Source organism: Trichogramma pretiosum, unplaced genomic scaffold (assembly GCF_000599845.2).
Source record: "Trichogramma pretiosum strain Unisexual culture from Peru unplaced genomic scaffold, Tpre_2.0 scaffold57, whole genome shotgun sequence".
In the NCBI taxonomy this organism is placed as follows: Eukaryota; Metazoa; Arthropoda; class Insecta; order Hymenoptera; family Trichogrammatidae; genus Trichogramma; species Trichogramma pretiosum.
Genome location: NW_019641637.1, coordinates 1,044,919 through 1,060,294, shown reverse-complemented (window position 1 = coordinate 1,060,294; position 15,376 = coordinate 1,044,919). Strand labels below are relative to the sequence as shown.

Sequence of the window (15,376 nt, the reverse complement as noted above, 5' to 3'; positions counted from 1 at the left end):
AATAAGGATATACCGAAGCCAGCGAAGAAATGAAAAATGTCAAACGTTTTTTCCGAAAATTCCATTGAATATATTTTTAAATATTTATGCGAATGTTTAGAAATCAACAAAATACAGACATTCCTGTAGCTCTTTAGAAAAATACATTTTGTTATTTCTATCTAGCTGGTTTGATCGGTACGTCCTTAATTATATTTATTTGGTTTTATGATCGTTAGACGAAAATAAAGCACTGCATAAAAATGTTTGAAATCTGAACATCCGCTGATAATGAAGTTGAGTTGTTTCGTTCTATTAGAAACGAGATAATCACATTATTTGGAGAGCGATTGCTCAGACTGCAAACGCATTTATCGATTTCTACTACGCATTTAGAAATTTAGCAACACATGACGCGATTTGCATATTATCGGCAGCTGGCGCGTAATGATAATACGTTGAACCAAAACCTGCAATCATCTAAAATTTGATGAATAATGATATTTATGAACTAAGCACTTCAACACTCTAATTCGCAATTTGCCATGGAACTGTGGCGAAGCGATTCAGAATTATTTCACGTTTTACGAAATTATTTTGATTGATTTTATTTTCACATTCTTTGTCCGAACTTGCATTTAGTGTTGAAATATACATAGAAAAGTAATCTCAAATATTTTTCGGAGAAAAAAATTTGATTGAGTTTATTTTCGGCAACTCTCTCATACCGGAAACTGAAAGTATCTATATTATGACGCCAATTGTTAATAAAACACACGATAAAACTTGGATAATTCGATGAATCGACAACTGCAAATGCAAGCTCACAAAACGTCAATGGAAGAAAGTTACAAAGCTTAATTCATAGATTTACGAAAATACTTAAAACTTGTAAGATCAGATGTCCTATCAATATATATCATATATGCTTTGAAATTTTGTAGAGATTCAAATGATTTTAAATGAAAAATTCGAGCCCGATGCTAAAATATGAGCTGCAGAATGGTAAAATGATGCAAATGAGCATTGAGGAATTATTGGAAAATAAAAAAGAGCGTGAGTTACTCGTTTGCAGATGCTACGCATAGACGAACTGCACAATATACGAATGCTTGGAGATCGTCGCGCGAATCAATCATCGCCGATCGCCGCCAGTGGTTGCACAATTTATCAAGTCGAATCTACACATCCGGATTCGAGAGCTATGCTGGCTAATGTATGCTGCAGTTGCGGCGCGCGTGCACATGTATATATAGGCGCTTATAAATATTCGGCGCCACGCGCAATAAAGCAAGCGCCAGATAATTCTCATTTATGAAAAAGGCCTTTTCGCCTTGGGCGTACGCGAGAAGCGTCTCTCTTTCTCTCGCTCGAGACTCTCGTGAATTTTTCGAGCGAGTCGCAGATTCTTGACAATTACTACGTCATCGAAACTATCATCGCCACACCATCTGCACGAGCTCATAATAATAATTGCGCACATTCATAATAATATATTATACGAGCTCGGCCGTCGTATATTTATAAATGCACATGCATGTAGAGAGTAGCGTAGAGACTGGACGACACCTATATATAGCTACGACGGCCGGCGCTACATCCTATAATTGCATGCTAAAATATTTGCATAGCGGCGCGTCGAGTTTGATCAGTTTTAATCTCGCTGCTTCTTTTTCTCGGCGTTAAGTCTTGTCGTGGTCGGCTGAGTCGGGTCGCTGCGATGCACTTGCGGTCGCTACTCGTGCGAGCCGAGAGCGAGACGAGAAAGTGGCCGTATGGCGCGACGCCGCGGCACTCGTTGCTGCGTGTGGCGCCTGTTATCGGGAAGAGATCGAGAGACGAGAGTCGCCACCGCAGAGAGCATAATATGCCTACCCGACTCTCAGCTAAAGTGTATTCGCACGCACCGACGCGCACCAGTCCAGCATCCACTAACGACGCGAAATCGATCGCTGCACATATAAATATGAGCCGACTTTAGTTTCGTTTCTGCGCTTCGATGATTAACTTCCATCCGAGCCTTACTGTCTACTCGCGACCGTCGAATCTCGAGCTTGCGCCTCCCGAAAGCCCATCAAAGCTCAGTACCGCCCACGTGATCCTTCCGAGCCGAGGCAGCTGCGTCCTCTGTTGCACCCTTTGTCCTCCTCGAGAATCCGCCGACTCGCCACTATGAACAAGTGGCTTTGCTGCACCATTTACATTGGCTTTTTCAGCTTTTCCGGTGAGTAAATTTCTTATACCTCATCGTTCGACTTTTTACACTGAACCTTCCTCGACTGGACGATTTTTATTCAATTACTCCACGATAAAAATACCTAATCTCGTACTAGTTTTCTAACTAATATTACGCAAATTCTGATTAATCTACTTTTCTAGCTTTCCGATATTAGTTTGACCTTACGAATCAATCGTCGACAAATTTTCCCATACCCATTCAAGTAAAATCAAACCCCATCGTTTAGAAACCAATAAAACCGAATCGATGCAAAACAATCTTTGCACTTTTTTTTTATTCGTACGCTGTGCTTAGAAAATCGTTTTTAATAATAAGCATTACGTTCGTGACTTTTCCTTGGCCTTGGATAACTATCATCTTAAATTTTAAATAAAATAATAATAATATTCTTTGGAATAATGCATTTATTAACTTTTGACCTTTTCATCTCTTGATCTATTATATTAAAGATGGAATTTGAGCGTGAGTACTTTATGAAATTATTCAATATATTCGTTAGTTTTCCTGATATTGATTTTTTTACTAAGAAAAATAACTAATCATTCTCACTACGCTGACAAATATTTCAGGGTTCATAGATATCACCAATTCAAAGGAGATTCTGCCTCAAAATACTTTATTGAATGAAGTTGAAACAATCATTAATAAAGCCATAAAGCTTATAAATGAACCAGCTACTTTTAAACTTTACACGAGGTAAATAATTTTATTTTCATCATTGTCGCACTGGAAAATCATTTGATATATTTTGAATTCCATGTGAATCTCTAGTTCATTTTTTTTTGAATCAAAAGAATTTGAACAATTCGTATTATTTCGTATCACCAAAGCTTTTGTATAACACTTCTATTCTCAGCGGTGACGTGCTCCGTTTCGACGAGTCGCGTGAATAAAATATTTGCACAAGATACTTTTTTATAGCGCAAAATTCTTTTATCGGTGAATGACAAACGCCGTTAATGTTCTTATGCTAATAAATAATCATTTTTTATGAAATTTTGCAAATTCAAAGATTCGACATTAGTTTGACATAAAACTTGCGTGTTGGACAACATTTATTGAGCTTAACATTGAAAATTCAGGTCAATATCAAGTTCGCCGTGAATCATGATATGCCGGTATCATAAATATACTTCGCATTTATATACTTATTTGGAAAGTGGCATTTTGCATTTCTCAAAGTTCACATTTGATTTAATATTTGAAAGAGAAAATTTTAATTATTGCAATTAAAATTATTAATGTATTTTATTTTATATAAGTACAATAAGTTTAGTGAAAAATGTTAAGTTTAATATTTATAATACTATTATTGCAGGGAAAATCCTTTTGGAGAAGAACAATTGCTTCTTAACAATACAGAAGTTCTCTATGCATCACATTTCAACGAAAGCAGGCCAACAAAACTATTGATACATGGCTTTAGCGATACTGGAAAAGAGGCATGGATCAGAAATTTAGTTGACGGTAGGAAATGAAATAAAATATTTTCTTTAAAAGTTGATCCTAGTGTCATTACGTATTCCTTCTTGATTTGTTGATAAATCGAAATTATGGTCTTTTATAATTACTTTTTCAACTATTTTCTTTGATTTTATGAAATAGTATATAATTGAACAAGAACCTAATGATTATAAAAGGACTTTATGGTAGACATGGAAAAGAAAAACTATTAATTTTAATATTGGTACATTTAAAAAAATTTAATCAATCTTATGATTATATTATGAGATGTTTGCAATTACATGAATCGCAATCAACGTTAGCCATGTGAATCTTAACATATCATTGCTGATTCATTATTTCTTTTTTAAAATCAAAAATCATGACTTCATTCAAAATTAATCAAATTATTTTTTTATAGCTTATCTCAAATACCAAGATGTAAATGTAATAGTAGTCGGTTGGGGTGTATTAGCTGCTGATCCTTACCCTACAGCAGCAAATAATACTCGCCGAATCGGTGAATATCTTGGAGTATTTCTTGAATTTCTAAGTCGCGAGTCCAATCTAGATTACAAAGATGTACACATCTGTGGTCATAGTCTTGGCTGTCATGTGGCTGGGTTCACGGGCGCATTACTCGACGGAAGAATAGGAAGGATAACGGGTACTTTTTTTTCTCAATTTTTTAATCAAGAGAGGTAAAAATTTTAATTACTCTCACTTTCAAAGGTCTTGATCCGGCGAGTCCGCTTTTTGAAACTCCATCCGGTGGTGTCGATCCCGATTTTCGTCTCGATCCAACAGATGCTCAGTTTGTCGATGTGATACATACTAGCGGTACAGCTTTTGGATTTTTAGCACCAATAGGTCACGTCGATTTCTATCCCAATAGTGGAAAATTTCCTCAACCTGGTTGTAATTTCGCTCCAACAAACAGTGAGTGTCCAGAAAAAGTTGTCGATTTATTTGCATGCGTGAAATAGCAGAAAATTTTATTTAAAAAAATTGCGAACGCAGCGGTCAATTTAATTTTTTTTTTTTTTTTTTCATATACTTAGCTTACTGCAGTCATACACGAGCTTACCAACTAATGACAGAGAGCATCGGCAGTACTTCTGGATTTAAATCGAGAAATTGTGAAAGTTGGGAAAAATACAAAGAGGGGCTGTGTGATCGTAATCCCATCGTCCTTATGGGTGAATACGCATCAACGTCGTAAGTATAAACATGCAACACCATCGATTCCACACGAATAATTTAAATTTGAAATATTTCTTGTCATACAGGCTACGAGGAAAGTATTATTTGACGACCAAATATGTTGCACCCTTTGCCATCGATTGAATATTTTATTTGAAAAATTAGCAATAATTTACTGCTGAAATTTAACTCAATACGATTCAAGTTATCGTGTAATATGGATAGATAAAACAACGCTTTCATCGACTAGTCATTTATAAAATTCATGAAATTGTACATCACACTCTATCATTTATTCTTCGCACAGGCTCGTAACATACTTCAATAATTTTCAATAAATTGTTTTTTAAAAACGTATGCAATATACTTGTAAATTAATCTCAAGTTAAATGTTGAATAATTCATTTTTGTCTCAAAAGATACATTGACAATGGTCTTGCTCACGAGAATGCCTAGAATAATTAATTAATGTATATTTTATTATTTTGTACAATATTGCTTGCATTTAAGTAACTTAGACTGTAATGTGAATAGTTAGCCATTTGTCTATTATTTTGATAACAACGTTCTGTAACCCTAAAAATCCAATTAAAATGTAAACATCCTGACATAAAACTGAAGTATACTTTTATCCATGTGTGTCAAATTAAACTTCATTAGTTTGTAATCTTTTTCTATCTACTTTATTTATGGTAACATACCTCTTGTGAATACTGCGTAAGTCAACTTTGGGAGGGAAAGTGAGTTAAATAGTACTTAAAGCAGGTTATATCCATTCTTCTATCACATTACATGTACATTAACATCACTTACCTACATTAAATTACAATATAAAAATATGATCAAGCTTTTCTTTTTAAATTTTTTACGACGCCTACAATAGTATCTAAATAATCCGAAAGATTGCATTACTGAGTGGAGCCACTGGGCAGTATCAGTGCCCCACTCCGTACTCCGCACTTTGCAAAAATGACGTTCTAATATTATACATTTGACTTAAATCTCAATTGTATCGACTGTCGAATCTTGCGTCGCAACTGCGCAGACGATAATTTCAATGTTTACATTGTTAAAACTATAAAACTAACCTACGATCTACAACGTATGTACTCGATTGTTTTGACTTTTCAAACTTTATTGATTAAACTTCTCTCGTAGAACAAATCGTTTCAGAAATTACAAAGATGGGTCCGGACAAAAAGCTAACTGATTCAACGCCAGCAGCTTTCATCGAACGGAAGAAAAAATTATTTGATGTTCTACACGATGCAGAAAAGTCACTGAATAAACACAACAATCATACAAACTCGAGAGTACCAAAAATTGAACAGCTTAAAATTTCTGGTAATAATGTAGAAATTAGTAATGGTGGAAAGAATAGAATTCATGGCTATCGAGGTCGTCAGAGCATATATAACCGTCCTGAGGGACCCGCTCCTCGTGCTAATATAAGAACAATCCCAGACTATCGCATTAATCCAGATAAATGGACATGTTACAGCTTGAATGATGTATCAGATATATCTAATGACAGTAATCGTGCTGCAGCCTTTTCTTTCTTGAGTGAATTGAAGAATAGAAAAAATAATGCTCACAGTTCAAACGACAATGGTAGAAAAAAGCTTAAATCTGCACCTTTGAATGAAGTGTCTATATTGAATATGGAAGTTGACAACGATAGTGTTCAAGAGGATACAAATTCAGGTATAATAACGTTTAAAAAACCAAAGAAAAAGGTTGAGAACAATAAGCCAGAAATTCGTCCTGAATTTAGAAAATCAAAAGTTATAATGCCCGAGTATGAAGTGGGCACTAGAAAAATTGATAAAAAAAAGACAACAAAAAAGTCAAATGTACAAATTGATAAAAAGAATTTATTGAAACTAAATCATCTTGATGAAATTGATGATGTATAAAAATCAAACTTGTATCATTAATTGATTTTCTGTAAATATTTTGTAAGCTAAGCATTGTTTTAGAATATAACTAAGCTTATTGTATTAATACAATGGAATCCATTTTAGCTAGAATTATTTAGCAAATGTAAATAAAGTAGCAATTAGAAATTGAGTATAAGTAAATAAATACTTACATAAAAAGAAATATTAGTTGTTTTTATTATCATGGAAAACACAAAATTAATTCTGTTTACTGACGCATATAGTGAAATGACTAAATTTTACATAGAACCACTATAGAGTTTCCATCAAATATTTTTCAGTATCTCTTTTTCTTACGCACTCAAATTTTTAGTAATAGGCATTGGTGCATATATAGGATGATTACCAATAACTTGTAAACTACACTTAAAGTTGTGAGGAAATTCACCTTTACTTCCAGAACTTCAGCAATTCAACTCAGAAACTTCAAAAAAAAGTTTAAATGTAAAGCTAAATTGAACATTTAAATTGGTATATAGTGTACGTACAACATACAGTCTCCTGTATATAAGCAGGTGTCACTCAATCTTTTCTAGCAGACCGAAGTGTACGCATGTAAACATAGCAGTGCATTTGCAGTTCGTGACATGTTCTTCGAGTTTGAATTATAGTATCTTATACCGTTTTATATTCACTTTGTTGTCTCGTTTGTCGCAATAGTAATATTGTCCGAAATGTTAATCAATAAAAGCCTATAACGCAAATATTACGTGGTACAGTCATCTACGGTTAAACACTAAATTTCATTAGTAAGTGGTTATGAGTTAAATAATTTTCTCAGGAGCTTGAATAGCAAGATTAACTCTTTATAGGTTAAAAATAAGTGACTTCTAAATCGTTTATAATTTTATTATATTAAAAAGATAAATCTATCTTCAAATCTGTAATGGTAAATTTACATTAAAAGCATCTTTTTTTCAATTTAGTCTATTTCAACTGAGTACATTCTTATTTTTTAATAAAATATTGAAAATAAACGTTGATTTTGAAGTATTTTTATATTAATTGGGAATGAAATAGTCTGCTATTATTACACTATTATTATGCTATGTGAAAATATTTCACTTGATTGGCTCTTTTAATCTTTATTTTAAAAAAATATAATATATTAAAAAACATGAATCATATTTACTAGATTTTATTTAAATCCGTAAAAAATTTATTTATTTTGATTTCTGCAGATAATGGATAGTGAACAACAAAAAGATGAAATCAATGCTTTAGAAAGTATTTATCAGGATGAAGAGTTTTCGTATCATATTGAAAATGACTTATATCAAGTAACACTAAAAATATTCATTTTGTTGCCGGACAATTTTTCACTGAATTATAAGATTAATATCGAAAAAGGAGAAGAGAACAGAAAAATTATCATTTCTCACTTACCACCATTAACTTTGTTGATTACATTACCATCAAATTATCCTTCTAAAGCTCCACCAAAATTTATTTTAAGATCATCATGGTTAGATAAAAAATCATCTACCAAATTATGTCAAAATTTAGATAACATATGGAAAAAAAACCCAAATCAAGAAATTTTATTTTCTTGGATCTGCTTTTTGCAAAATGAAACTTTAGAAATCTTAAAAATACATGATAGTTATAACATAGATCATCTTTATAATTCCTTTGTTTTACCTAAAATAGATGCACCAGAACAAAGTAAACCAAAAATTAAACATTTTGCCAAAAATCAATGCTCACTTGACAAAAGAGCAATATTGGATAAATTAAATGACTGTGACCCAGTTCAAATGCTTATAGATTATAACTCTGTTAGAAAAAAAATTATATTCAGGAAAAATTTTCACTCTTGTAAAATATGTTTTTCTGATAAGGTCGGTGAGAACTGCACGCAATTTTTACCTTGTGAACATATTTTTTGTAAAGATTGCATTGCGGGTTACTTGGAAATTAAAATCAAAGAAGGTGAAGTAAGCAATATATTGTGCCCAGAAGATAATTGCTCATCAGAGGTTTCTTCAATTCAAGTAAAAGATTTAGTATCAAATGAATTATTTTCCAAATATGATTCCTTACTTTTGTCAACGGCATTAGATACAATGACAGATACAATTTATTGCCCGAGAAAAGTTTGTCAGTATCCAGCTAGCAAAGAAAGCACTGAAAATATGGCAACTTGTCCTAATTGTTTTTACAGTTTTTGTACATTTTGCAAGAGTGTATATCATGGTATTAATCCTTGCAAAACAATCCCAGGTATGATCATTTCACTCTATTGTATTGTTATTTATAATCCATTGCCACAATTATTCAGTGCACTAATTTATTTTTCAGAAGAAAAATTGAAAATTTTAGAGGAATATAAAAATGGCTCCCCAGAAGAAAAAGCTAAACTTGAAATGCAATATGGAAAAAAACAATTGCAAACACTTTTAGATTCTTATTTATCGGAACAATGGTTGCGTGAAAATAGTAAAGATTGTCCAAAATGTTCAACTTCAATAGAGGTAGGCTTTTAAGTTATTAAAATTGTTTATCTAATAACTCCTCAATTCAAATAATCTCTTCAACTCATAAAACTTTTTTATAGCACCAAAAATATAATATACTTAACTTAAATTTTATTGAAAACGAAATTTAGTTAATTTACTGCTTAAAAATAGTACTTTTTAGTACTCAATAAACTTAACAATTAAAGAAAACGAAATGATTCGTTTTTAAGAGACTTATAAAAAGGGGTTGGTAGTAATTTTTAAGGGACTATTACCGGTTGGAAAAAAATGAGAAAATCTATTTTGATCATTTTTTTCTCTGCTCGTTTATTATATATTTACATCCTATTTCTTGCTCGGTGTTAAGGGTAAAAAAGTATTCAAAAACATTTCTAACGAGTTTTTTAAATATTTTTTCTCGGAATCGCATCATCTTCCTAAAAAGTGATATTTCAATATTGAAATGGTGGAAGTCGGAAATTTTTTTTCCAAATAACCCTTTTTTAGATCCTTTATCATCTCATACTTAATTTTCGACATTTTAAATGGTTTTAAATGGCAATAAATAGAAAAATACTCATTACAATTTTTCTTTTTTCTGTAATTTTCTGGTATATTACCTTGTCATATATGTTAATAAAGAAGTGTGTAAAATTTTATAAGGATCGGCTGATTGCTAGAAAACTTACTTTAATTTCGAACATTAATTGTCTTGAATCAAAAATTGAATTGCTATTTGCTTATTTATTTTACAGAAATCAGACGGCTGTAATAAAATGTCTTGCTGGAAATGTAGTTGCTATTTTTGTTGGATATGTTTGCGCATATTGGACAAGAGATTTCCATATGCTCATTATCGAGATGAGAAGTCCCCATGTTTCAACTTATTGTTTCATGGTGTTGAAAGAAATGATCATATCGATGATTATGAGGATGTCGATGACGACGATGATGATGATGATGATGATGACGATGATGATATCGATGATGTCAATGACGATGATGATGAGGGTGATAACAATGAAATTGTTATGAATATTCTCAATTATGGAGTAGAAAATCTTGTAGTTGTTGATGGAGACGTTATAGACATCGCAGATGGCTAGCATCAGTCTATATTGAAAATCTTTGAAATTATCAGATTAAACAATTGTAAATTTTATAATAATGTACAAAAAGTTGGTCACTCTATATTTTAAATTTTACTGTAAATTTTATAATTTATTTTCATTGAATTATATTCATAAGTAATTAAAAAAAAATAAATAATATATCTTTCAAATACATGCATTCTAATAGGCAATCATTAAGATAACTAGAAAGTAATTTCCAGTTGCACCAAATTCAAAGGTTTATCCTTAAGGGGAGGTTCTCATCAAACTTGACTAAAAAATCAATTTTTTTGTTGTATTTTCGAATTGATTATGCTTTCAAGAATACCTGGCTAAAATTTCATAAGCAAATTCGAATTTTTAGTCGGTCAAACTCAGGATTGAGAGTAAGCGCTTATACGGCACTCAATGGCAGTTAACAAATTTAAACGCGTTTTTCTCGATATCAAGATATCTCAAAAACTATTATAGATATCAAGATGATTTTTTTAAATTTCAAGGCAATTAAATTTGCTGGATCTTGGACTGTAATCATAATTTTACAATCATTATTTTTATTGTTACAGCACTTTTTAGAGCAAAAAAAAGAAAGTCCACCATTTTATGAATTTTTAACTTTTCTTCGTGATTATAGTCCAAGATCCAACAAATGTCTTCTAGTTTATAACAAAATTTGCTTTTTTGATTTCGGACAAAAATTGGCTGAGTTGGCGCTTATGGAGGTGCCTTTTTTTCATCACTATGTCTCAATGCATATTACTATGAAACTATTCGGTACTTTTCTTTAAAAAAATTTGTAAAAGTAGTTAATAACATGTGTAATAAGTACCAAAAAATTTGACTTCTTTATTTACTTCTTTCCATGAGAAAAAAAATCTCGAAATTCACGTCATTTTTGGGTCGCTAGATGAGAATTCCTCACCTTGAAATTTATACCCTCACAATTTTACAAAAAGCGCGATACTTGTTTGAACCCAGTTGAAAAAAATTGCATGGATATCCACGTGGAAATCCACGAGGATTAGTAATCCTCGTGGACCATACAGGGATTCCATGTGGATCGTACAGGGATTCCACGTGGATCATACAGGGATTCCTCGTGGATCGATCATGGGCTGAAAAAAATGCAATCACCACGGATATTCTACTGATCCACGCTGATTTTTTTTCAATCCTCGTGGATGTGGAACTTGTTCGCGAGCACGCGCTCGAAAATCAACAAGGATTTCCGCGCAATCCCCGTGGATCGATCGAAAATCAACGAGGATTTGCGCCAAAATCCCCGTGGATCGATCGAAAATCAACGAGGATTTGCGCAAAAATCCCCGTGGATCGATCGAAAATCAACAAGGATTTCCGCGCAATCCCCGTGGATCGATCGAAAATCAACGAGGATTTGCGCAAAAATCCCCGTGGATCGATCGAAAATCAACGAGGATTTGCGCAAAAATCCCCGTGGATCGATCGAAAATCAACAAGGATTTCCGCGCAATCCCCGTGGATCGATCGAAAATCAACGAGGATTTGCGCAAAAATCCCCGTGGATCGATCGAAAATCAACGAGGATTTGCGCAAAAATCCCCGTGGATCGATCGAAAATCAACAAGGATTTCCGCGCAATCCCCGTGGATCGATCGAAAACCAACGAGGATTTGTGCAAAAGTCCCCGTGGATCGATCGAAAATCAACGAGGACGTAAGATGTTTTATTACTAATACAAGGAGTACTAAATTTGAAAATTGAGAAGCACTTAAGGAATGCTGGGTCGCAAATGTTACATTGTTTCTCTTTTTTAGAATTTTGCATTGAATTTGTTCATACCTGATTTTCATATAGGTATGGTTTTATTAGAATGACACTTTTTGCCTATAAATAAAAATGATATTATGATATATTAAAATTTATTTTAATATTTGTTTATAAAACTAATTGAATGTTCCAGTAGAGCCTTAAGAAACAATATATAATTTTTGATAATTGCAAAGGACTATTCGAATTATAAATTTAGAAGCTATAATATAAAGTGGTCTCTCAATATTAAAACTTTTCGAATAGTTACAATTATAAAAAAGATAATGAAAAAATTATTCAAATAAGTAATGGCCGTGTCTTGAAAGCGCTCACTTCAATTCGCTTGTTCGCTTGGAATGGAATATTAAAAGTGGTCTGCGGGAGCAAAATTATGAGCACGTGGACTGAACGAATTGCACAGCCACAGCAGAACCGGGAAAGAATTTAGAAAACTAAGGTTACGCAAAGCGGAACGGTGTGAAGTTATCCGAATATCTCAATAAATAGTATTATTGTACCGTGTTCGGCTCACAAGTTTAATACGACAATAGGAGGTAAAATATTTTGCAAATTGCATCAGATAAACAACCTACTAGTAGAATTAAAATATCCTCGTGTGATCTGAGCTTTTTATTAATTAATAATTAGGGTAGCTACTTTAATATTTTTGAATCATTACGATTATCTAATTTTAGTAGGAATCTTGAATGAATCAAGGAGAATTTATGATTGACTCTTAGTCATCAGAATTCTGACAGTTACAATTTTAAAAAAGAACTAAATTTTAATATTTTTTATGCTTTCTATGTCAATTAATTGCATTGAATCACGAAAATAGTACAACTTTTTTGCGTTTTTTGTAGGTGTTTTTATATCTCATTATTTTTTCTACTATAGTAGTACATATATGATAATGAAAAACATATGTCAATTGATAAAAAATAAATTAATTTTTTTCTAGATAAAATAAAATTTGAAAAAGCATAATGCCAGAGACCGAGGCTAAAACAATTTTGGGTGAGTCAGACTAAATTGTTCATTAGTATAGTTTAATATAAAGTATGTATAAAATCATAACTGAATTTCTGAATAATTTTTTAGCCCCTATTTATACATCGGAAAAAACAGGGAGCGATGATAATGGCAATGGTTCCGAAAGTAAACCATTTAAAACTATTTTGCAAGCTATGAGACATGCTGGCAAAGAACCTTTTCCAGAAATTTATCAAGATTCAAAAGAAGAAGGAAAGAAATATGAACTTGCTGCTAAGTCGCAACTTAAAAAAGTTCAAAAAATATGGGTAAGAGAACAATACAAAAATGAAGATAAGCAAAAGAAATTGCAAGAAGATGAGGAAAAAAGATTAAAAAATTTGGAAGATGCCAAATCTGTTATGATAGAAGAAGATAAAAGTTTGCCTGAAGCTGTGCTTATTAAAATTGATAGAGCAAGTAAACATAAAGAAGAGAGAGTAAGAGTTTTTGGCTGGGTACATAGATTACGGCGACAAGGTAGATACAATTTATTAATTTTAGTTCAAGAATATAATTCTTGCCAGAAGGTATCAAAAATCAATCTTTTTTATATTTTAGGCAAATCTTTAATGTTTATTACATTAAGAGATGGAACTGGATTTCTCCAATGTGTATTGAATGATAAATTGTGTCAAACTTATGATGCCTTAGTTCTCAATACAGAGGCTTCTGTACATTTATATGGTACATTGAAGCCTGTTCCTGAAGGGAAAACTGCTCCTGGTGGACTTGAACTTTTAGTGGACTTTTGGAAGCTTATTGGCAATTCTCCTCCTGGTGGTGCTGATGCAATTCTTAACGAAGAAGCTCATCCTGATGTGCAACTTGATAATAGACACATTATGATAAGAGGAGAAAATGTAAATAGATTTTTACTATCATACTTTAAACATATGAAATAATAACTCATCATTGAAAAATTTCAGACATCGCGTATTCTGATTATGAGATCTATTCTCACACAAGCTTTCAGAGATCATTATAGAGATAGAGGGTATTGTGAAGTAACTCCACCAACTCTTGTACAGACTCAAGTAGAGGGTGGTTCTACTTTATTCAAATTGGATTACTTTGGGTAAATATTTAAAATGGCTGAATAAAATTTACCATAAGTATATTTATACTATGATATTTTTTTAGAGAGGAGGCTTTTCTAACTCAAAGCTCCCAGCTTTATTTAGAAACTTGCATTCCTGCTATGGGTGATGTTTATTGTATAGCCCAATCGTATCGTGCTGAACAATCTCGAACTAGGAGACATCTTGCAGAATACTCTCATGTTGAAGCTGAATGTCCTTTTATAACTTTCGATGATTTATTAGATCGATTGGAAGATTTGATTTGTGACGTTGTTGATAGAGTTCTCAAGTCTCCTATGGGACCTCTTGTTAAGGAACTCAACCCTGATTTCGAAGTACCTAAAAGACCTTTTAGAAGAATGAACTATTCCGAAGCTATTGAGTATTTGAAAGAAAACAACATCACTAAAGAAGATGGAAGCTTTTATGAATTTGGAGAGGTGATTTAATAAAAATATTATCATAAAATAATACAATTATAGTATCAAATTTTACTTGAAAATTTTTCAGGACATTCCCGAAATGCCAGAAAGGAAAATGACCGATAAAATAAACGAACCAATCATGCTTTGCCGATTCCCAGCAGAGATAAAATCATTTTACATGCAACGGTGTCCCGAAGATAATCGGTTGACAGAATCTGTTGATGTATTACTGCCAAACGTTGGTGAAATAGTTGGAGGATCTATGCGTATCTGGGATCATGATGCCTTACTTGAAGGATATAAAAGTGCCAACATCGATCCAACTCCTTATTATTGGTACACTGATCAGGTAAATAAATATTTTTCTCAATTCAAAAATATTTAAACCATTGGTTATTACAAAAAAAAAATTTTCAGAGGAGATACGGAACATGCCCTCACGGCGGTTATGGTCTTGGATTAGAGAGATTCATTTGTTGGCTTCTCAACAGATATCACATTCGTGAAGTATGCTTGTACCCAAGATTTTTGGAACGTTGTCGGCCATAAAAAATTTTTCCATGAATATGTTTTTGTTCACACATGAATAAACTAAATGTAGGTATAATGCATTAGGTTTCATTATTACAACAGTAATAACCCTTAATAAAAACTGACATTTTGGACCAATT

At 32.5% G+C, this 15,376-nt stretch overlaps 4 protein-coding genes across 9 annotated transcripts; all 4 read left to right on the top strand.

The window, feature by feature from the left end:
* The first annotated feature begins 1,717 nt into the window (after window positions 1-1,717).
* Window positions 1,718-5,221, top strand: LOC106656292 (pancreatic lipase-related protein 2-like). The gene is made up of 7 exons (XM_014377216.2): window positions 1,718-2,203; window positions 2,788-2,914; window positions 3,537-3,685; window positions 4,083-4,328; window positions 4,394-4,600; window positions 4,723-4,879; window positions 4,951-5,221. Exons 1-7 carry the CDS (start codon window positions 2,152-2,154, stop codon window positions 5,006-5,008), a joined length of 996 nt encoding a protein of 331 aa, XP_014232702.1. The 5' UTR covers window positions 1,718-2,151; the 3' UTR covers window positions 5,009-5,221.
* A 356-nt stretch (window positions 5,222-5,577) lies between these two features.
* LOC106656351 (protein TSSC4) lies at window positions 5,578-6,969 on the top strand. Of its 2 annotated transcripts, none has more exons than XM_014377334.2 (2): window positions 5,578-5,966; window positions 6,038-6,967. In XM_014377334.2, the coding sequence occupies exon 2, from the start codon at window positions 6,049-6,051 to the stop codon at window positions 6,778-6,780; it is 732 nt and encodes a 243-aa protein (XP_014232820.1). In that variant the 5' UTR covers window positions 5,578-5,966; window positions 6,038-6,048; the 3' UTR covers window positions 6,781-6,967. The 2 variants fall into 2 exon arrangements, with proteins under 2 accessions (XP_014232820.1, XP_014232898.1); XM_014377412.2 differs by having other exon boundaries at window positions 5,867-5,966; window positions 6,023-6,969.
* A 97-nt stretch (window positions 6,970-7,066) lies between these two features.
* LOC106660336 (E3 ubiquitin-protein ligase RNF14-like) lies at window positions 7,067-10,427 on the top strand. Of its 3 annotated transcripts, none has more exons than XM_023459384.1 (4): window positions 7,067-7,284; window positions 7,986-9,027; window positions 9,106-9,278; window positions 10,019-10,427. In XM_023459384.1, the coding sequence occupies exons 2-4, from the start codon at window positions 7,989-7,991 to the stop codon at window positions 10,367-10,369; spliced, it is 1,563 nt and encodes a 520-aa protein (XP_023315152.1). In that variant the 5' UTR covers window positions 7,067-7,284; window positions 7,986-7,988; the 3' UTR covers window positions 10,370-10,427. The 3 variants fall into 3 exon arrangements, with proteins under 3 accessions (XP_023315152.1, XP_014238768.1, XP_014238760.1); XM_014383282.2 differs by lacking the exon at window positions 7,067-7,284 and adding an exon at window positions 7,343-7,553; XM_014383274.2 differs by lacking the exon at window positions 7,067-7,284 and adding an exon at window positions 7,640-7,693.
* A 2,166-nt stretch (window positions 10,428-12,593) lies between these two features.
* LOC106649127 (asparagine--tRNA ligase, cytoplasmic) lies at window positions 12,594-15,373 on the top strand. 3 transcript variants are annotated; one of them, XM_014366413.2, is made up of 8 exons: window positions 12,594-12,720; window positions 13,128-13,183; window positions 13,268-13,678; window positions 13,760-14,061; window positions 14,128-14,276; window positions 14,342-14,720; window positions 14,791-15,054; window positions 15,123-15,373. In XM_014366413.2, the coding sequence occupies exons 2-8, from the start codon at window positions 13,153-13,155 to the stop codon at window positions 15,252-15,254; spliced, it is 1,668 nt and encodes a 555-aa protein (XP_014221899.1). In that variant the 5' UTR covers window positions 12,594-12,720; window positions 13,128-13,152; the 3' UTR covers window positions 15,255-15,373. The 3 variants fall into 3 exon arrangements, with proteins under 3 accessions (XP_014221899.1, XP_014221906.1, XP_014221891.1); XM_014366420.2 differs by lacking the exon at window positions 12,594-12,720 and adding an exon at window positions 12,729-12,815; XM_014366405.2 differs by lacking the exon at window positions 12,594-12,720 and adding an exon at window positions 12,826-13,025.
* Window positions 15,374-15,376: the final 3 nt, after the last annotated feature.